The 21,567-nt window shown below is 44.4% G+C and overlaps 2 protein-coding genes across 3 annotated transcripts in view; both read right to left on the bottom strand.

Moving 5' to 3' along the window:
• Positions 1 to 63: 63 nt before the first annotated feature.
• On the bottom strand, positions 64 to 8,939 carry LOC129516220 (translational activator of cytochrome c oxidase 1). The gene is made up of 5 exons (XM_055335566.1): positions 8,447 to 8,939; positions 7,144 to 7,250; positions 5,448 to 5,575; positions 4,768 to 4,945; positions 64 to 4,443 (listed from the first exon to the last, which is right to left on the bottom strand). Exons 1-5 carry the CDS (start codon positions 8,727 to 8,729, stop codon positions 4,243 to 4,245), a joined length of 897 nt encoding a protein of 298 aa, XP_055191541.1. The 5' UTR covers positions 8,730 to 8,939; the 3' UTR covers positions 64 to 4,242.
• A 4,542-nt stretch (positions 8,940 to 13,481) lies between these two features.
• DCAF7 (DDB1 and CUL4 associated factor 7) overlaps positions 13,482 to 21,567 on the bottom strand; it is a 31,005-nt gene continuing 22,919 nt past the window's right edge. The window contains exons 6-8 of one of the 2 annotated variants that reach the window (XR_008664858.1): positions 20,550 to 20,667; positions 18,075 to 18,312; positions 13,482 to 13,545 (exon numbers count right to left, since the gene is read on the bottom strand). Coding sequence is in view for 1 of the 2 variants with exons in the window: in XM_055328324.1 (XP_055184299.1) it covers positions 18,140 to 18,312; positions 20,550 to 20,667 (291 nt within the window). In the remaining variant the exon portion in view is untranslated. Of the gene's footprint in view, positions 18,313 to 20,549; positions 20,668 to 21,567 lie in introns of both variants that reach the window. The other variant, XM_055328324.1, reaches the window with a different exon arrangement.

Here is a 21,567-nt window from a genome sequence, read left to right as displayed (position 1 = left end):
TTTTTTTAATCTTTTTTTTAAGATTTTATTTATTTATTCATGAGAGACAGAGAGAGAGGCAGAGACACAGACAGAGGGAGAAGCAGGCTCCATGCAGGGAACCCGACATGGGACTTGATCCCAGGTCTCCAGGATCATGCCCTGGGCTGAAGGCAGCGCTAAACCACTGAGCCACCTGGGCTGCCAAAAAAAAATTCTTAAAAAAAAAAAAGATTTTATTTATTTACTTGAGAGAAGAGAGACAACGAGAAAGAGAGCATGGCAGGCAGAGGTGGGGGGCGGGAGGGGGAGGAACAGAGGGAGAGGGAGAAGCAGACTCAGGGAGCCCAAAGTGGGATTTGATCCCAGGACCCTGAGATCATGACCATAGCTGAACGCAAACACTTAACTAATTGAGCCACCCAAGCACCCCTGATGACAATTGCTTTAATTCAGAGGTAAAGAATATATTCAATCACCAGTTCAACCAGTTATTTTATCTGCATTGTTAATGAATGATATGTATACCACTGAAGATTTTTACAACCATGATATTTTATATATTACTGACATTAACTAATTGAGAAAAAAATTGCTTTTCATTTATAAATTCTACTTCTTTAAATTTATCCTAAGGAACACTTTGCAAGTGAGCAAAGATAAGTAATGTTCATTGCAGCATCCAGGATACATTGTGAAGTGAAAAAAACCAAAACTCATAAAGCAGAAACGTACAGGGTGATCACATTTCAGTTTTTAAAAAATGTTCAAACTTAGTGGAGGGAAAAAGGCCAACATTTATTGAGCACTTACTATTGCCAGGCACTCTTTTAAGAGATTAACATAGGTTAACGTACTTAATTCTCAAAACAGCCCTATGAGATAGGTACTATTATCCTAATTTTATAGACAAAGAGGTGCAAGGAGGTTAAGTTCTTGTCCAAGGTTTCTGGCAATTAAGAGTTGAAATCTGTTCCCCAGTAGATTGGTTCCAATGAATAGAATACAGAGTAGATTGTTAATGGTGGTTATATCTTAGGAGGAAGGGAATCCCTCCAGTTGAGGTTCACTTACTCATTCAAAAACCACAGTTGTTACCTCTTTCACACGGACAAAAGAAAGACAAGAGGAAAAGTAAAAACTACTATCCTCCTCAGTGTCTGGGGAGGGCATAAGGAAGAAAGCGGTTTGGGTCAAAACTAGTGTGGTATCTATCCTAACACTTGCCCTGGCCAGACCTACTGGGTCATTTATTTCCTCTTCAGAAGGGTTCCAGAGGTGTCCCCAGCAACTCAAATAAAAGTCTACAAGTTGGGGTCTCTTCGAGTGTGAAGTTTTATTGACTCTTGTGCTCTAAGTATCAGAGAGTAAAGCAAAAGAAACAAAACAGAAAAAAACCCCAAAAGAGTAACTCAGCCTATGGCTGAATTTCCACTGTTGGCTGAGGCCTCTGGCAGAAGGAAGGCAGCTAGGTACCACGTGAACGCTTCCTTTAAGAGTCAAGGCTATGGATGGAACCTATCACAAATACTTCCATCCCATGGAAAGGTCACTTGAAAGTGAGCCGAAGCCAGCTGCAAGGCATTGAATGATTCTGTCTGCTAAGACAATGACCAAAGATAAGGCAAAGGCAAGCCAAGACCAGATCTCATTCTTTTGACTTTAAGCTATGCCTGACTCCTGGCCTCTCACATGCTGTCTCCCTAGCTGGACAATAATGTGACTTGTTTTCTTTTTTAAAAATGTTTCCCCTGATTAAATATATGATTGTAGAAAAGTGACAACATCACCACCCAGAGATAACCAGTTTTGAGATTCTGATACACTTCCTTCTAGTCTTTTTAAGTTCATAAAGTATGACTATATTTTAAAATTTGAATCATACTATACAGAGTTTTACATCTTTGTTTTCCATTTAACATTACACTGTAAACATTTTCTGACATAAAATATTTTTTAGAAAATAATTTTTAGTGGCAGAATAACTCATATTCTCTCTGCGTAACTATTCAGTTAAATAGTTATTTAACCTATGTAGCTAAGGGTCTCGTTAGCAGAGTTAGAGGCAGTACAGGTCCAAATAAGGTTTCATTTCTGCCTTTGCCATGCTAGCTGCAGGAAAGACTGCAGGGCACCACCAGGGGTCAGTGCAGAGCCATCCAAAGCCCTGCTGTAAGAAAACTAGTTACAAAAATCCTTAAATCCTATCTATTAGAGGACTATTCACGAGTACATGAGTAGCCAAGTTCCCTTCCACAGTAGGCTCTCCTGGTGCAGATTTCTCAGACCAGAAATTAGGAGATTCTTCCTAATTATATCATAATTATAATCAACATTTACAAAACAGCTATTTTTATAAACCAAGATCAATGTAAGATGTAGTATTAGGCCTATTCTCACCTGCTTGCTATGTGACCATTTGTGCATAAAATAATTGGCCTGATTATTTTAGTTGTGCTGTGAAAATCAAATAACATAAGAAAGTATTCTATAAATTACAAAGCAGCACTTAAACTTTAAATTGCACTATTTTAAGAATGTGCTCATCAGATATTTTGACGAGTTATCTCCTATAAAAACTAAAGAATGTGAGGCACCTGAGTGGCTCAGTTAAAGTGTCTGGCTCTTGATTTTGGCTCAGGTCATGTTCTCCAGGTTGAGACTAAGCCCGGTTATCAGGCTGTGTACTGAGTATGGAGCCTGCCTGGGATTCTCCCTCTCCCTCCCTCCCTCACACACACACACACACACACACACACACACACACACACACAATAAATTTTAAAAAACAAAACAAACTAAAGAATGCCAGGTAGTATCATGATTATGAAATGAGGTGTAAGAGGATATGCTTTGGCATTTTCATGGATTATTTCATTGTTTTTTTTCTTTCCTTAGCCTTTGCTCTCCAACTGTTAAAGTCATCATGGAATTAGTAACCGGTTTTTCCTAGAAGCTGAAGTTATTATTTATAGCCAGCCAATTTGGATTTTGTTCTTTTCCTCATTTACCTGAAGCTCCTTCAGGAAAATTATTCTGATCTCAGAAATGGTTTAAACAACTTATGAGTAGGTAAATAACAGGGATCAAAAAGCCATTCCAGGCCTGACATATTTAATGGGCTCCTGCATAGCTGATTGGCACTCCTGGTCTTTCTAAACTCAAAAGTGACACTTAAGGGGAAAAGGTATGAAGCGCCCTATTTCCCAGCTTGCCAGGATCTGAGTCAGTCCTTCACCCTTCCTTCTATTCTCATTTCCTCTCCAGTTGCCAGTGCCCCATCATTTGCCAGCAGGGATGAAAAGGAGCTCAAGTGGCATTCTGGTAACCAAGTAGCTTTGAGAACCAGCTTGTCATCGCCTCTCCTGAGAGTAGTCCAATATGCTGAAAGGTCTGCTCTGATCAATCTCAGAACACAAGGGGGTCTGGATGAAGCAGGGCCTGGGAGTCCCTTACCATTGGCACTGGATTTCCTACTGAGTTAGAGCCTTAAGCTCTTTGGCAGAAGGAGGGCACAGAGACCACACGAAAATAACAAGGATGCATGTATAGCTCCTGCTGCCCTAGGATAGCTCCAGCAGACAGCAGTCCTGTGTCTGACCTCAGAGGTCCTATGTCTTAGAGCAGGATCTAACACAGAGTACCAACTGAACAGTTTGTGCTCCTGTTAAATACAGTTCCTGGTATATAGGTGTTTGACAAATACTATTTGCATGACAAATGACAGATTTGGGCCACCAGACCAGCACAGAGTGGTGCCTGTAGAGATCTACATTTCTCTGGTCAATTAAAAAAAAAAAAAAAAAAAAAGTCCTGGGACTGGAGTAGTGGAACTAAACCTATAGACTTCAAAGGAAGTCAAGAGGGTCTCAATAGCTGGACAAAAACCCAGGAAAATGCAAGAGCTATACACTATGAGTTCAGCAACCCAGATCAGTTATATTATATAAGAACAGTTTCTAGTACAAGGGCCTTCAGGGCACCTGCCATTCCCACAAGGGCCAACTTCCTAAGATCAGAATCTGATTAGCTGGTTGGCTCCACTTCGCATCCAACAGGGCTGCAAGACACCAGCAGAGCTGACAAAGAGGCCCCATGGAGATGCAGTGACTCCCTTGGCCACAAAGCTCCAGGTCTTTATTTTATGCCTCCTAACCTGCTAGGCCTCCAATCTGCTTCAATCTCAGAGTTGCTGCAGAAGCCTGTGCTCCAGAATGAGCTGCAGGTTGCCTAGGAAGGACCCCAGGGGCACAGAGAGCCTGGTTACTCAATGTTGTCATAGACCTGGATCACATCTTCATGGTTGCCAAGAGCCTGGATGAGAAGGGCGGCCTGCTCCAGGTCAGCGTCAGCCAGCTGCACCTTTGTGTTGGGGATGAATTCTAGTGAACAGGACACAGAACACAAGCCCAGGGAGTCCAACTTCTTCCTCACTTGATGCAGTGAAGAGGCATCACATATAAACTAGGGACAAAAGAAAGTCAAGAGGTGAGGAGCCAAGAGATAAAAAGGATAAAGCCAGTCAGAACTTTGCAAAACCTGAATGGAACGACTATAATGAATAATTCTACTAGCAGAGATACAGTTTTCAGACTTCTGAATCCTTCTCATAGTCCTCAATAAAGTAAGCCCTATCCAGTATTCGTGTAATAAATGTTTGTGCAATATGTGTACTCTTTATGTCACTTGTACCCCAGGGCACAAGAAAGAAGAAACAGAGAAGCAAGCCTTAACACATCTATTAGGGCTCTCTCAAAAGTTCACCAAACACTAAGGCTTCATACTCACTTTAAAAACGTTATTTTCCTCTTCATCTTCAGTTTCCTTGACATCTTCAGCTCCTGCTTCAATTGCCAGCTCCAGGGCACGCTCTAGGTTCACAGCTTTTTTCTCTCTGTCCTCCACTCCAACCACGATAACCCCCTTTTTGTCAAAAGAGTGGCGAGCTCCATCAGCCATCATTCCCCTCAAAGGAAAGGAAACATACTAGATTGAATGCCTGGAGACACTTCAGTCCCCACATAGCACTGCATTCTAATACTCTATTTCTCACCCAGCCTTTGGAGTTTATACATACTTCTGAAGGAGAATATGCAGCTACCCCTGGGCAAGAGAAAAACCCAAACATACCCCTATCCCCTTCTTTCTGCCCTGAGTGGAGTTTAGTAGATACAAAGATGTCATCATTTAAGATTCCAGTCTTGGTGGTACATTTTAAGACCTGGACATCATATTGCTACAGATAGGGAAAATGGAACAGAGGGCCCCTCCTACACTTGATGAAAAAGTCTTTTGGATCCTGCCTCATACAGAATGAAATAAGGGAGAAGAAATGATCATTTCTTTGGATTCTAAGGATGAAGTATGCTTAAAACTTGAAACACCACCAGGAACAACAGTTCTTTCCTTGCAAAGATTTGGAATTTCAAGGCTTCATACCCTTCTACTCTCCCCAGACCTATACCTACCCATTCTTGTTCAGGATATGTCTGATGTCTGAATAACATTTGGAGCCACTGTTAGATAATGCCTCAATGAGCAGAGAAGAGCCACCAGGGCCTCGGCCCTCATACAGCAAATAAACATCCTTGGCTTTCTGCAATAAACAACATGAGCACATTTTCCTGTTTCTCAATTCCTTCTTGCATCCCAGCCCAGAACACAGATACTGACTCCATAGGATGGGCACTCTGGGGTACAGCTTCGGGTCTCAAGTCTTTCTTGTTGTCCCCTGCCTCTGAGAGGTGGCCCTTTGGGACCAACTTTTGAGGTAATTGCAAGTATGACCCCTTACTGGGAAGGGAGTCTGTTTCTCTGGTCCCTGAACAATCAATTAGCCATCACCTCGTTTCATTTCCTTCCTGTCCCAGCTGAATCTCACATCTAACATACATACCAGCCCCCACAATTCCACCAAGACTCATCCTTCTACACTCATCCTGCATGAAACCCACTTGCGAAGTCTCCTACCCCTGGGGTGCTAAGTATTGCTTTAGGAAATAGCACACCCAGGGCCTATCATAACAACCACTGAAAATAGCATGGTCACAAAATTCAAACAATAGATCAACAGATTAGCAACTAATCTAATAGGACCTCCCATGCCACCTCCACTTATCCCTTGCCCACAGATCTGACCTTCACCACTCTCTCCAAGCACCCTGCCCTGCTGCCTTTCCAGGAACCCTCAAATGACAATTTCTTCCTTCTTCTTTCACAAAGGAAATAAAGGACCACCAGGTATGTGAAAATCCTCTACTTACACTTAACTGCATCATAGCCTACATGAAGGCAGTGTGTATAATGGTTAGACTAGGTTCTATGGTCTATCTGGTTTTAAATCTGTAATTTTCTTGACATTATCTTGACTTGGTCACCTAATCTTTATGTGTCTCAGTTTCCACCTAAAGTTGTTTTGAGGATTCAGCGAGATAATGTATACAAAATTCTTATCAAAGTGCTTGACCTAGAGTTAGCACTGAATAATTATTAGCTATTAAGATGATTATTACTTCCTCAGATGACCTGGGCGGCTAGGTCAGTTGGGCATCTGCCTTCAGCTTGGGTGATGATCTCAGGGTCCTGGGATCAAGCCCCATGTCTGGCTCCTTGCTCAGGCAGGCCCTTCTTCTTCCCCTCCCCCTTCCCATTCTCTCTCTCTGTCAAATAAATTAAATCTAAAAAAAAAAAAAAAATTTACTTCCTCAAATCCTTCCTACTTGTCCCAGAAGAAGAGATGTCCTCTCACCTGGGCTCAAAGACAATTCCCATAACTGGTCTCTATATCCTTGCCCCTCTCACCATCACTGTTGCTCTGCTTCCCTTTCTACTGGCTCTTCTCCTTTAGGGCATAAATATCTGAAAAACAAACCCTTCTTCAATCTAATATTCCCCACACTGTGCCTGTTTTTCCTACCCTCACTTCACACTCTGGCTGAATAGTACTAGGCCATCTGGTTCTGTACATTATCTACTCATCCTATCCTTGATTGGGCTCCCAAAACCAATGTCCAAAGTCAGAGAGACACCAGAAGGCTCTGCATTGAGAGTGTCAACCACAATGCTACCCTTCTTTTTGATAATCTAAGGCCTGTTTGGTGGCCTTTCAGACATGGGCCCTGGAGGGGCTGTGATCAATAACAAGAAGTGAAACTGAGGACATACCCTCATTTTAAGCGATGCTTCAATCGTTGACTTGGGCATGTGCTTGCTGCGACACACCTCTAAGATGTTGGCCAGACTGCTATTGAGCTCAGGGTTGGGGCCTCCTTCTGAGAAAGAGAGAAAACACTGGGTGAAGACATCTCATTACGGCCAGGAGAAAGAAGGGCTCTCTGCCTCTCTACCCTCCCCCAGCAAAAAAGGTAGAAAGTCACCACTTGTCTCTCAGTTAATTTAGGACATTTAATCAGTGTTTGAATGGAATATGGAGAAGTATTTTGGAAAAGAAGTTTCTAATTCACTCTGTAAGGATGAATATCTTTTTGTTAGGTTTCAGAGACCACTTTGCAGCAGATGAAGAGGTAAGGGATGAAAATGGTACCAAAACTTCCTGGACTTATTAATACCCCTTGTTCTGACTCTATTATTTTGTGTGTAATTACTGAAATGCTCATATGACAGCATGTAATCATGCTGTCTCTCGGGGTGGGGGTTTTCCTCATTATTCTGTGTCACCAGTGCACATAACAAATACTCAACAGTGTTGATCTCACTCAATATCAAGAATTAGAAGAAAGCAAAGAGAAATATCAGGCGTGAGTTCTAGGGGTAGATTAGTATTTACTGAGTGCCTATTATGTGCCAGAAACCTCCATAAGGTGGGTACTATCCCTGTTTTATAGAAGGAAACTGAAACTGAGCAAGGTTAAGCAATTTGCTCAAGGTCCTACAGTCAGTAAGTGACAGGAACCAAGTCTTCTTAAGCCCAAAATCCATGATTTTTACAGGACTCTTTCTCCACTCCTACAGGTATCGAACACTAAATACAAAAACAAAACCAAGAAAGAAAAGAAAAAAAAAAAAAGCCTTCTTGTAGTGGCTACACAATGGGAAAAGACATGGTTGCAAACTTACCTTCTGAGAAAATGTGTCTTGGGAAACTGAAGCTGGGCAAGTAACAGCTTTCCTCAATGCCCCTGCCACAACTTATGTGCTACCAGAGGGGGCTAGAGGGTTCGATTGGTCTCTTCAGGCAAGATACCCAAGTGACCTTACTCTTAGGGTCTGTTTCTATGAAGTACCCAGCTACACACTAGAATGAAGTCACTTTTACCATTATCATCCTAATAGCAACTCCCCGCCAAGCAGGCAGGCCTCAGCATCTGGAAAGGCGAGTGGAGTCCTACAACGTCGGCAGGTCTTTTGAGCGTTTATGAAGCGGGCAACGGTGTTCACGAAGGACCAAGGCTCACGGTGGTCACTGATTTGGCTGTGGGCGCAGAGAGGGCAGCAGCGGGTGACTTACCTTTAACTGCCAGGCGGATGCTCAAACAGAGCTTGGAGAAGATGCGACTCCTTTCGGCATCCTTGGGACCCTTGATATGCCGGACTTTGGACCACTTGTTGTGCCCGGCGGGGACCGCCGCGGTCAGGTGCAGCGTCCTGCCCGGAACGGGGGTGCGGCCCGTGGGCTCAGGCTGGGAGGCCGCGAGGGTGGGAGGAAGAGCCGCCCGGACCCCGGGGCCTCGCGCCCCCCGCAGGCACCCGGCAGCGACCCTGCTCAGGCTCGAGGCGGCCCAAGCTGCCATCGACCCCGACCTTGGACCAAGGTCAGCAAGAGCAGCCAATGAGCGGCGGCCAAGGTCAGCCCGTGGCGTCCGTGGCGGGAGCAAGCAGGTCCTGAGCCTGAAGCCGCCTCCACCCGCGTCCACCCGTCACCAGAGACCTCGGGGCTCAGGCCGGCCCGGGGCGGAACGCGAACCACCCGCTCCCATCCCCGGAAGCCGGGGTTGGGTGCCCTGGACAATGTAGCACACTTCCTTTTCCCCGGTCCGTTCCAAAAACGCGCCCCCGCCGACCGCAAATTCCGTTCCGCCTAACGGTACCTGCTCCTTCCTCGCACCTGGTGCCGAGCTGGGGTCAAGGTGGGAGCGACTTTGAGAGTCCAACTCACATTTTTTTTAGCTGTAACGAAGAGTTCACTTAGGAATTTATTATTATTGTTGTTGCTTATTATCCAAGCTACTTTGTGATGGACTCGGCGTTCTCCTCTTTGTACCTTGCCATTTTAAAAACATCACATTGCGCCTAGAACTTTCCCCAGTTCCTGAATTCAGCACAAACCTGGGTCTTTGCTGATCCTTGTTCCACTTCACTTCACCTTGCTAAGTTTTTTCTTTTTCTTCAAAATTCAGTTCGGACGTCATTTTCCACCTAAGAAAACATCCCCTAATTCTCCAGTTGGGCTCAGATGCCCTACTTTGTGCTCACATGACCCTTCTTCATACACGCCTATACCCTAGTACCTAACTTTTTAATATAAAAATGTTTATGTCTCTGCCACAATATTAAAATTCTTAGAGAATTCTTAGAGAGGAGGACAGAACCCCTGTGTCCAGCACAGTTCTTGTTTTTTAAAAAATAAGTTTTATTGACATAATTCATGTCATACAGGTCATCAACTTAAAGTGTATAATGGTTTTTAGTATATGCGTTCATAGATTTGTGTTGCCATCACAATTTTACATTTTAGCCACCCCAAAAAAGAAACCCTGTACCCATTAGCAGTCATTCCTTAGGTTTTTTTTTTTTTCTTTAAGATTTTATTTATTTTTTTCACGAGAGAGACAGAGACACAGGCAGAGGGAGAAGCAGGCTCCATGCCGGGAGCCTGATGTGGGACTTGATCCTGGGATCCCAGGATCACGACCTGAGCTGAAGGCCGATGTTCAACCACTGAGCCACCCAGGTACCCTCATCCCCATTTCTTCACAATTCCCTCAGTCCTAGGATGCCACCAATTTACTTCTTCCTCTATGGGTTTGCCTATTCTGGATATTTCACATGAATAGAAGAATCATGATACATAGTTCTTTGCGACTGGCTTCTTTCACTTAGCATGATGTTCTCAGGGTTCATTGATGTACCATGTATCAGTACTTCATTCCTTTATTATTGTCAAATAATATTCCACTGATGAACACACATTTTATTTATCCATTCATCAGTTGGATATTTGGGTTGTTTCCACCTTTTGACTATTATAACATTGTCATGTCTTTTACATAGACATGTTTTTGTTTGATGGGTTGTGTAATAACTCTGTTTAACCTTTTGAGGAACTGCTAGATTGTTTTCCAAAAACAGTTGCATTATTTTATGTTCCCACCAGCATCATGAGGTTTCCACTTTTCTCCACATCCTTGCCAACATTCATCATCTCTTTTTGACTATAGCTGTTGCCACCCTAGTGGGTATAAAGTGATATCTCATTGTGGCTTTGATTTGTATTTCCCTCATAACTAATGATGTCAAAGATCTTTTCGTGTGCTTACTAGCTATTTATATGTGGCATTACTTTTTTGTCATTTAAAATATACTTTAATATGTTACTTTGAATAGCAAAAAGCAAATTAAGGGAATTTATAATCACAAAGAAGCATAAAGGCCAAAGTAAAGTCTGAGAATGCCCTAGTCCTATCAGCCTAAGTCTACCAGGGCAAACCTGTAGTTCAACAAAGTCAGGCTATGGACTCAGTACAGCAAGGAAAACTGCACACCAGAGGGATGGGGTTGGGGTGTCCCACCAAAGGAAAAAATAATTATTATAGGATTATGGGGATAGGTGGAGGTTAGGTGAAATGTCAATGAAATAGAGTTTGATAGGCTCAAAGGAACACAGAGCTATATGAAAAGTGGATCAACATCAGCTCTGAACTGCAAAACAGACCGAGTTCAGTTTCCGTGGAAACTACAAAGCTAAGTTGGGGAACGTTGCATTCAGAAACCACTGCACTAAAATTCTGGGTTGGAAATTAAGGCTGCTTCTCCAAGCAAGACCATTTTCACTGATATAATTTCAAATAGCAAACTTTCTGACAGTCTGTGATTTTAGGGAACAAAATTTCTCAGTGAATTAAAAAAAAAAGTCACTCAGAGGGATCCCTGGGTGGCGCAGCGGTTTGGCGCCTGCCTTTGGCCCGGGGCGCGATCCTGGAGACCCGGGATCGAATCCCACGTCAGGCTCCTGATGCATGGAGCCTGCTTCTCCCTCTGCCTGTGTCTCTGCCTCTCTCTCTCTCACTGTGTGCCTATCATAAATAAATAAAAATAAAATTTAAAAAAAAAAGTCACTCAGAGACGGAAATTGTAATGACACTTTAAGCTGCAGGTGTGCTTGGGAGAAATATTGTTTCCTGTTATCTTTGCAGCTGGTTCTGTGTCTGTTCATCTGTGATGAACAGCAGGGCAGAATTTTACTTTCTCAGTCTGAGCTAATACTGTCTGAAGATAAATCCACATTTATCTCTAAAGCCTGGTTTTCAGGACCATTGAAATCATTAACATCAAGCCTTGGTTGCTGATTTGATGGTATGGCAGAGGTATAACTAGTTATCCACCACTTTATTTCTTCTTAAGCAGACAGGCAGATTATCTTTCCTGACCTTCCTTGGAGTTAGGTTGAAATCCTGTGACTAAATTTGGCAGATATGGACAGAACTATCCTAAAATATTTTCCCCTCCCCAAGCAACCTTGGAAGCCACATGTTCTGGATGATGTAGCTAACAAACCTCCAAAGGATTTCATGTAAGCAGAAAGTAAAAATTTGTTGTGTTCAGTCTCTGAGATTTGGGGGTTTGTTATTGCAGCTTAGCACAGGCTATAGGGTTGCATAATGCCAGTGTGACTCTCCCAGTGATCCCCTAAAAACCCAAAGAGCAGGAATCTCATATTTCTCATAAAATACATATTGTCAGACCGTAGAGCACAGGTCTAACAGAGCCAGCAGGTGCTCATTTTGCCACATAGTCTAAACTCTTGGAAGTGGTTGTTTGTTTTTTAAGTAGGCTGATCATGGGGCTTGAACTCATAGACCGGAGATTAAGGGTCATGTGCTCTACTCACTGAGCCAGCCAGGTGCCCCATAAACTCTTAGAGTACATACTTCTTTTCCCAGACCCACTGCTGATGCCCCCAGCTCAATGCTTCTGACACAAAGGTGGTTCCTAGGGGATCCCTGGGTGGTTCAACGGTTTGGTGCCTGCCTTTGGCCCAGGACACGATCCTGGGGTCCCGGGATTGAGTCCCATATCGAATCCCAGCATGGAGCCTGCTTCTCCCTCCTCCTGTGTCTCTGCCTCTATCTCTCTCTCTCTATGGCTATCATAAGTAAGTAAGTAAGTAAATAAATAAATAAATAAATCTATCTATCTTTAAAAAAAAAAAAAAAAAACAAAGGTAGTTACTTGCCAAATACCGGCTCATCGAATCAATCACAATTTGCCCCTCTTCTCTTCCCTTGAAATGATTAAACATGAGCGCAGAATGAAAAAAATAAATAAATAAAAGGAGGGAGTATCCAACCAGGACTTAGAGCTTCTGAATAGCAGTGGGGATTGGTACTCCTCCGTCTTACCATGTTGGGGCGTAGGCTGAGTAAATTGGCTTGGACTTGGAAGCCTAGCCAGCCTTCAGAACCTGGTGTCCAAACCCACAGGGTGTGGGAGTTATCACTTGCCATCTTTCAAACCAGTAGTTTACTGAATCCTGATTACCCCATCTCTTAAATCTCTTCAGTTATGCCCTGTCCTCCCATCCCCCACTGCTCCTGCTTTAGTTCAGGCTTTTAGTTTTCCTCGTCCTATTATAATAGGTGAACTGACTCACTGTTTCACCCACTACTCGGGCATTTTCTTCACTGCCTCCTAAAGTGCAATTCTGAGCATGAGTTCCCTCTACCTAAGTTTTCCAAAGTCTCATACAGGAGTAAGATCTAAACTTTCTGCAACCCACAAAAGACTCTGCCTGTTCTGGCTCCTGCTTACCTCTCTGGCCACATTTCCCACCCTTCCCCATTAAAACCCCACATCAACTTATAATTCTCTGAATGTGGTCCTATTCTTTCTTGCCTCTACAGAGTTCTACATGGATGTTCCCTCTACTTTAGGTATCTTTCCCTATTTCTAGAGAACTCTTAATCAGCCTTCAAAACTCAGTTCAAACATCCCTTGTCTTGTGAAGTTTTCTCTGACCTCCCCTGGCTCCTACCCAGGCATAGGGGATCACCACCTCCTCAGGGCAACCAGTAAGATTAAACACACCCGTATTGTACAACATGGCCAGGAATTGTTTACGTGGGAGACTGCAAGCAAGTTGAGGGTCATGGCCCCTGGCATAAAGTAGGTGCTCTGTGTTTAACTGATAGAGGTGACTCAGGCTATCAGTATAGTGTGATGGGCTAGGGCAGACTCTAATTCCCCAGCCAGTGTCTCCGGAACAAAAGCACAGTGGCAGAATGGGGAGAACTGAATTCATCACAAGAAGAAATTCAGTCAATCTATACATGTTCAAGTTTTATTACAAAGTATGATGGGCAGAAAATACGGTACTTCTTATACAGGAGGCTGAAACAGAATGAAAGGGTGAAAATTAGGTTTAATATACTCAGGAAGCAAGAAATAAAGTCATAGATGTAACACTCCACTTTCAGGTGCCTTTTGAAGTAGCCTTCAATGGAGATTTACCATTGTGGTTTCACAGCACAGTGTTAACATTTTATTACAAGCCCTGTGTACAATCAGTCCTGTGATAATAATTTTTAAAAAGAAAAATGGTGATAGTACAGTTCTGCAAGGGGGCAGCTTCCTCTCCACCTGACCATGGGAGGTCACAAAACCTAGAGTGTAGAGGAAAAGCTTAAATATATAACAAGAAATTAAGTTCAGATGTACTAGGCTAAAGAGGACAGAATTGATTGGCTAGAGCTTAACATCTCAGAGAACAAGAAATCTCCGTTTTCTACACAGAGGTTTGTACAATCATGCTACAAGTTCACACTCGGGAGGAGGTGGGGGGAAAGTCACCAACAGGGTCATAAAATACACAGGAACCAAAGCAAATGATTCATACTCAACTCAAGCAAGTCAAAACCTTAGCTCAACAAGTTTTGTTGCACACTGGATTACCACAACCAACCCCAGGTGAGAGCATTTCTCTTAATAGCAGACACCTCAAGTCCATCTCCACTGAGTTGTCCACAAGGTGGGTCCTTGTTAGGTGTCTAACTGTTACAAAGACTGCCAACACCTTTCTTCTTGAGTTCTTACTTTCACTAGCTTATTTGTTTCTGGTTTGACGCACCAGCCCAAGCCTCTTTGAGAAGGCACCTGCATGTTTCCATACTTAAAAAATAATATCCACAAAGTAGCCTGAAAGGACCGGGCCTGTACTGTGTAGTCACATCTTTGACTTTGAGAGCCAGCAGCAATGACAACAGTGGGAGAAGAGGAGGGTGCAAGTGGGAGAGGCAGACAACTCTCTGCAATAGGAGACACTGGGCAGATGGCCCAGGCAGTACGGAGAACCTCGTCCAGGGTTCACAGTGACGCTCAGCTCAGCTCTCCTCCCTGGGAAATCACAACCTAAGTGCCAGGTACGACCTTCCTTCCTCATCCTGAAGTGCAGAGAATAGAAGGAAGCATCTGCTCTGAGAGGTATCTACTCAAATGGTCTCCCTTACTCCAAGCCAGCCAGGCAAAGAAGCTGCCATATTCTCAAACTGGGGAAGGTGGCAGGATTGTACGTGTGTGGTATACCCTGCAGCTCCCACCTGTCCATACCACCTCAGACTTGAGGCCCAAACTGCAGCAGGGAGAACATTCTATGGTAGCAAGGCCAGAGAAAGAGAAAAGAAAAGGGAGGGGAGGAAAGTTGGCAGGACTGTTTATAAACCTTTGCTTCCTCTGCTCTGTACAAACCTACAACCAAGAAGAGCCATGATCTGGAATGGTCACAGGGCTTCCAATACCTGCGGACTGTTGCCACCAAACATCACCTACGGTTGCACTGCTGCAGGAAGGGACTCCTCTGCCCAAGCTGGCATTGTGTCTTCATGGTTACCCACTGTCACAGATATCTGATGAATGGTCCAACAAGGCTGATACAGGCTGAGGGCACAGACTCATTCCAGGGCCACCCCAAACCTTTCATGCCTTCTAATATTTTCTCCCTTGATCTAAAGAAACCATTGACTTTCTCCTATATTCTAAATCTCTGAAAATTTCAGCCAAAACTTTCATCAAAACCTTGCAGGAGTCTAATTTTTTTTCTTTCTTTTCTACCAGATCTTAACCAGTTCTCTTTAAGAGCTGATCCCAGTTCTGATAAATTCTCACCCATTTATCAAGTATCTCCCCTCTTCAAGTCCAGGGGCAGCTTCATTCCTTCCTAGGAGAGGGTTCCAACTCTTAGCTGTAAATACTCAAGCCCCTGAAGGACTTGTACCCATTCACCAGCTCTCTGATGTGGAACCTGAAGCCGAATTTCTTCAGTACCTCTCTCTCCCCTCAAAGCAGACAAGGAAAACAAAGACAGCTTTGGCCCAGGGGGCAGGAAGGGCCACCTCTACTGGGAGAGCCAGAGCCCAGACATGCTGCCACGTGGCCTTTCTAGGGGAGTCCTGGCCACTGCTCTTCTCACAGTCAGGGAGAGCAGATCCAGAGCCTCCCACCAATTCTTTCTGGGTGTCAAATTGAAAACCTAAACAAATTAAACAGATACTTGCTTTTGAAACTACAACAGATTTCTGCTTCTCGGAGCATGTCTGGCTAAGAGGCTTTCTCAGTATTGAGAATATAGAAATCTCCTCCTCCACCGTGAGGCCACCTGGCCTATGGTATAAACAGAGGCTAAGAGAGCCAGGACTTCAAAATACCAGCATCTCAGCAGCTGTAAGTGTGTTTGCTCGAGGAGACTGGGGAGTCTCAACCGGACCCCAGGCAGATGCCCAGAAGGAGGACCACCTCATCCTAGGGAGGGGTGGAGAGGTCTGGGAGCCCATAGGGCAAAGAAAAAAACACCAAAAGTTGTTGGTTCCATAGTAAATAGCAACTTTATGCAAATATATTCTAATTACTACTATTTTTTCCCCCTGATTATTTTCCAGTTCCAGTTGACAAATCTTCTCACCATTCAGACCATGTTTAAGTGTAGCTCAGGAAAGGAATCTTAACTAAGAACTCAGTGCAGTTGAATCCTGCCCTAGCAGGACCAGCCCCTCGTACCACTCTGACCTCCATTTCAGACTGCTTTCCAAGGGAAGAACCTAATGGCCTCCTAGAGCGACCAACCATCAATTTAGACTTGCCACCCTTAAGAGAAGGACCCTCAAACCACCAATACAATTACAAGCAGAGGAGGGTTCTAACCAAGAACTGCTCACTTTACACTGCTGAATGACACAGTGCAAATGTGGTAGTAAATGCAGGAAAGTCAACCTCAAGTGGATGACCAGCTAAAGAACCTCAAAATCAGAATAAGAAAGTGAAAAAGTAGAAGGGAGAATACACTAAGAGAGCCTTTTTCTTTGGACAGGTGCCTGTGTAGTAAAGCAAAGAGCTGTAACTTTGCAGATAAAAATACATTTGCTCTGGAAAGGAGACTCAGCCAAGAGTTTAAGGGCCCAGGAGAACAAAACTGTTATGTTTCTCAAGAGCAGATGAGAACCCAAGTGGACAAAACCACCAGCCTCAAGGTCTGCTACTCTCCTACCTAACAGCTGCGCAGTCCAGAGGGGCTCAAAACCCTATGGCAGAATGCGACAGACCAAAGTCCCCCAAGACTCTAAGCATGTCCCAAACCCTGCCAGCCCACAGATTCATCTACCACTGGAATCACACACAAGCCCCCTGTGTGAAACTCATTCATGTAACGGAAACAGACACTGCAGCCTGCAAGTCCAATACTGCTCAGAGCCTAATGGGGGCTGGGGGGAGGTGGTTGACAGGTGTGCAATGACTGGCTAGCCCTATAGGTATCTATGTACTTGATGGCCTGGGATTATCACAGCCCATCAGGCCACTCCTTCCAGGAGCTGACACTCTCAAAGAGATCTTGTTCAGAATCAGACAAACAGACTACATGTCTCTCAAGCAGGACTCTCTCAAAGAGCGGTCAACCATCAGTCATAGTAAACTAAACAGAGATACTAAGATTCAGCGTACAGATTGTGCTTGCCTATCATTCAAGACATGAAAGTAAATGGCCTGGGGATTACACCCAGAGGGAAAAACAGACTCGGAAATGATGTACTGGAAATACACTCTGAGCTCAGCTTTTCTGAAGCTATTCCCTCTAAGTCAGGCACGCTGTCTCTCTCAACTCTAACACATGCCCTGTAGGTCCTGGTGGGGTTGAACAAAGGTGCTTCAGGAAGGAACCGGAGGCTTCACATGTCTGTTTTGGAGCCCAGAATGCCCTTGAGAAGAGCCAGGCTGAGAAAAAGTGAGAAGACTGGCCCACTTCAGAGCACCAAGGCGGTCTGGGACTCCTGGTCAGGTATGTTGCACTCAGGCAGTGATTCAAGAAGGCAAACTGCTCATGGGGTCGAGGGCCCAGTGCTAGATCCAGGCACTGAGGGCAGAGAGGAAGTGCTGATGGGGTGGAGTAGGAGACAAACAAAGAAACCAGGAAGAGTAAAATTCTTTTCATAAAAAAATTAGCCTGATAGGTAAAAAATATACAAAGTTGAAATTTGTTAAAGACATTGATAATAGGAAGAAAGACAACTCCAGATTGGTATTTGTTCCCACTTAAGTACTGACATGACATGGACACAAGATTGCTGCCTTGGGCAGCAGACAGGTAAGAGACATCTGGGGCAGATGAATACAAACATAGCCGGTGCCTGCAATGCTTATTAACACAACAGCTGACAAACAAATATACATAAAATTTTAATGGAGGAACCAAAGGAGAAGAGAAAAGGAGAGAAAATCTTAAAACTCAGCCCTGGGCTGAGGAGGTGCCACACAGCACTGAGCCTGGCACAGACAGTGATGGGATGACTGACCAGGAACTCCTAGAGCAGCTTCTGGTAACAGTGGTGCAAAGCAATGAGAGACATACTGGCCACCAGAAACACGTTTCTTCTTACTTTGGGGATGGGGCAGAGGCAGGAAACACACAAGCCCCCGCCTCGTGGGCAAGGCGCTGCCAACGCTACACTCTGAGTATCTCCAGGCAGTTGTTATAGCAGATGGCAATCCAGTCGGGCTGAGTCGATGCCCATTGCACGTTGTTGATCTCTCCTTCAGCTGTGTAGGCCAGGATAGGGTCCTCGATGGCCCGGGGCATTTGCTGGATGTCCCAGATGAGAGCCTGGTGATCATCCGCTAATGACAGAGAAAGCCAGCAGCAAGGTCACAACTCAGACAAGGAGGGGAATGATCCCTGCATTCAGGGTGGGTGGGGCGATTGTAGCTTACAAAACATTTGCTCACCAAGATCCCACTGAGGGAGGTTTTATTTCAAGTCCCCATTTTATAGATGAAGAAATTGAGACTCAGAAATGTTAAGGCACTTTCCCCAAGCCACAGGGCTATCTATGCATGCAGCCAGTGAATGGCAGAGCCAGGACATAGAGCAAGGCCTCTGAGGTGTCCCAAAGCTCCAGTCACTGCCACAGAGCAAGGCCCGCGGAGGGACCTAGATGGGTGCCTCTCACCTGGGGCAGGTATCAGGAAAGGACAATGGGATAAAAGTGATTCCCAAACATGTCATTTGCAGCCACTCAAACTACTTGAGCAATTAAAGATCCCTCTCTGATGATCCAACTTAATGGGATTTTACCCCATTTTATGGAGTTTTATACTTCAGTGAGGTGTTACACAGATGATATGAAGTGCTGAGTGGACATGTGCTATTAAAAACAATTTTCCCCAGAAAAGCTACCTTCTTTGCCTGGGAAATACTGGAAAGAAGATAATCGCCTTAAAAAAAAATACATAAACACACGAAAAAGGACTAGAAGAAAATACACCAAAATGAGCACAGTGGTACTATGAGAATGGCAAAGTTATATTTACTTTCTTCTAGTTGGTAAGTTCTGTAAGGTTGTCATTTACTTTTATAATCAGAACAATAAGTTCTTAATTTAAGGGAAGAAGAATAAAAAGGCAGTGACCTTCAATACCACAGTATGCCCTGATCTCATCAGCTCATCCTGATGTGAAAACCCATCTCTGATACAAAGGAGAGCTGAGGAGCATAAGAGGCCAGGCTCATGTGGGCAACACTAGCCTCCTGCCATGGCCATGTAACCCAGGCGAGATACACGATGCCCTTCTGAGGGACCACTTCTGTCAGGAGCTATGTGGAGCTATTTGAAACATTCAGTGCCTCTAGAGCACTGAAGTCCTTCTCAGTAACACACTCAACCATGCCCACTCCTCAGCCACGGCTCCTTCATCTGCAGGGACTCGACCCAGGCAAAGGCAGTCGCCAGGAGCAGAAGATGGGCTTCTGGTGAGGGCACTGGTACTGTTCTCCACGGACAGGGGTTAATACCATCCTTTCTTCCTCCTCCCACCCTCCCCTACCCACACCCCTGGTGGGAAAAGAGGCAATAATGAAGGGGTCAGACCACAACCTGAAGTGCAGAGGAAGGCAGAAGGCCCTAAGTGACATACAGGAGTGAGCAGAGGGTCCAAAACAGAAAAGTTTCATGCCTTTCAAATTAATATGAAATAGCAGAAAACCAACAAACTACTCTGCTCCTTTGGCTCCATCATGAACAAGGAAATGAGGATGCTACTGATTAGTGAGGAGGGGAAAAAGTATGTTAGAAAGAAACCTGAGGCAGCGAAAATGAAAACATGAGGAGAATATTCTGGGGTGAGAGCGGAATCCCGTCTGTGTGAAATAAAGGGGCAGACATTTGTACTGGGAGCATATGTGGGCATGGGCCCACAAAGAAAGTTCTTGAAGGAGACATACCTATGGAGAGTGAGACAGGGGTGGAAATAGGACAGGAAGGAGAGAAGAGGACCTTCACCTTCCTATTTTATTTTAATGTTTAATCACAGATTTGTATTATTCCTAGAATACAAGCACATTGACAGCCAGCATATTTTTGAGGGGTATTCTTTTTGGTATTCAAATGGTGAGGTGGGGATGACAAGTCACACAGCACTGATCAAGCCACACAGGGCCTTCAACAAACTCAGAGCCTACTGCACCATGTCCAGTCTCCCCAGGGGGCTGTCAACTTTGACTATTCCCAAAGATTCTGTTCCATCTAAGAGTGACTGCCCCCTCCTCCACAGTCCTGGAGCTGGGTCCTCTGTGCCAACTAGATTTCAGGGAGGCATGGCCTTTAACTGATACATGATGCCAACAGTATATGGCAAAAGCCCTGAAATCACTGAGGTATGAGATCATCTGGAAATTTGGACTACTTCAATTTCACAGGTGAAGGGAGGCTCTCAATTGAGCTACTTCGTTAAATCTCTCAAACCACTCTTAGTAAATAGTAACGATTATAGCTCTAAAGAGACAAGAGGAAGATCTCCTCCCCCTGTCCTCCCCCTGGCTCCTTCCCACCCCACCCTACCCCTGCCACCATGATTACCTGCAGTACAGATGTGGCAGGACGAGTGCGGGGCCCAAGCAATGCCATTGACACACGCTCGGTGGTTGTTCAACCTGGCAACAGGTGTGCAGGGAACTCGGACATCCAGAATCACTACCTGCAGAAATAACAAGTAAAAGGCCCAGGAACCTCAGGGTATAACAGGAAAACAAATGAGACACTACACAAGAAAAAAAGATCCTAAAGTATAACATATTCATTTGTGGATTTAAAGACCATTAGAGGCAGAGGGTCTTGGTCCCAAAAGCAGTCTTAGGATTGAGGAAAAAGAAAACAAAAATAGGCAGTTTATAGTCTATATGTGGGATCCCTGGGTGGCGCAGAGGTTTAGCGCCTGCCTTTGGCCCAGGGCGTGATCCTGGAGACCTGGGATCGAATCCCACGTCGGGCTCCCGGTGCATGGAGCCTGCTTCTCCCTCTGCCTATGTCTCTGCCTCTCTCTCTCTCTCTCTCTCTCTCTGTGACTATCATAAATAAATAAAAATTAAAAAAATATATATATATATAGTCTATATGTTAAGCAACATAAGGCCTTCAGACTGATAAGGAAGGAGTGAAGCAGGAGTAGATAACATGAATTTGGATAATCCACCAAGTCCTATTGGGTGCGTGTACTATGGATTCCATGCGTGCTTGGCTGGACAGAGTGAGAGGACTCTCCCCACAACCCCCAAAGTAGAAATTGAAATGTAAGAAGTCTGAGGTACCAGCTTCACCAAAAGTTAATCACTGCATCATCTCCACCCACACTTCACTGCTTGTATTAAGTTAACAGGCAATGAAGAGTCGTCATTTCTATGTCTGTTTGCTAAAGTTGGAACAATCTGTCCAGACTAGAGAAGGGGAAAACTGCCTATTTCTTTACTCAGCACCGTAAGCACATAATGATTTGGTTTACTTTTTAGACACTGATTTTCATGGCTCCACCTCCAATGCTCCAAGTATTAAAAGTTCTTAACACACAGTCCTTGTTTTAGATCAGGCTTTCTCAATCTTA

Source organism: Nyctereutes procyonoides, unplaced genomic scaffold (genome assembly GCF_905146905.1).
Source record: "Nyctereutes procyonoides isolate TBG_1078 unplaced genomic scaffold, NYPRO_anot_genome, whole genome shotgun sequence".
Lineage (NCBI taxonomy): Eukaryota > Metazoa > Chordata > Mammalia > Carnivora > Canidae > Nyctereutes > Nyctereutes procyonoides.
This window is presented reverse-complemented; position numbering and strand designations above follow the sequence as displayed.

Coding starts and splice junctions, on each gene's coding strand:
- LOC129516220 (XM_055335566.1), bottom strand. CDS start 8,729: ATGGCAGCTTGGGCCGCCTCGAGCCTGAGCAGGGTCGCTGCCGGGTGC. Junction 4,946..5,447: donor CATATCCTGAACAAGAATGG/GTAGGTATAGGT, acceptor CTTTCCTTTGAG/GGGAATGATGGCTGATGGAG. Junction 4,444..4,767: donor AGGAAAATAACGTTTTTAAA/GTGAGTATGAAG, acceptor TTTTGTCCCTAG/TTTATATGTGATGCCTCTTC.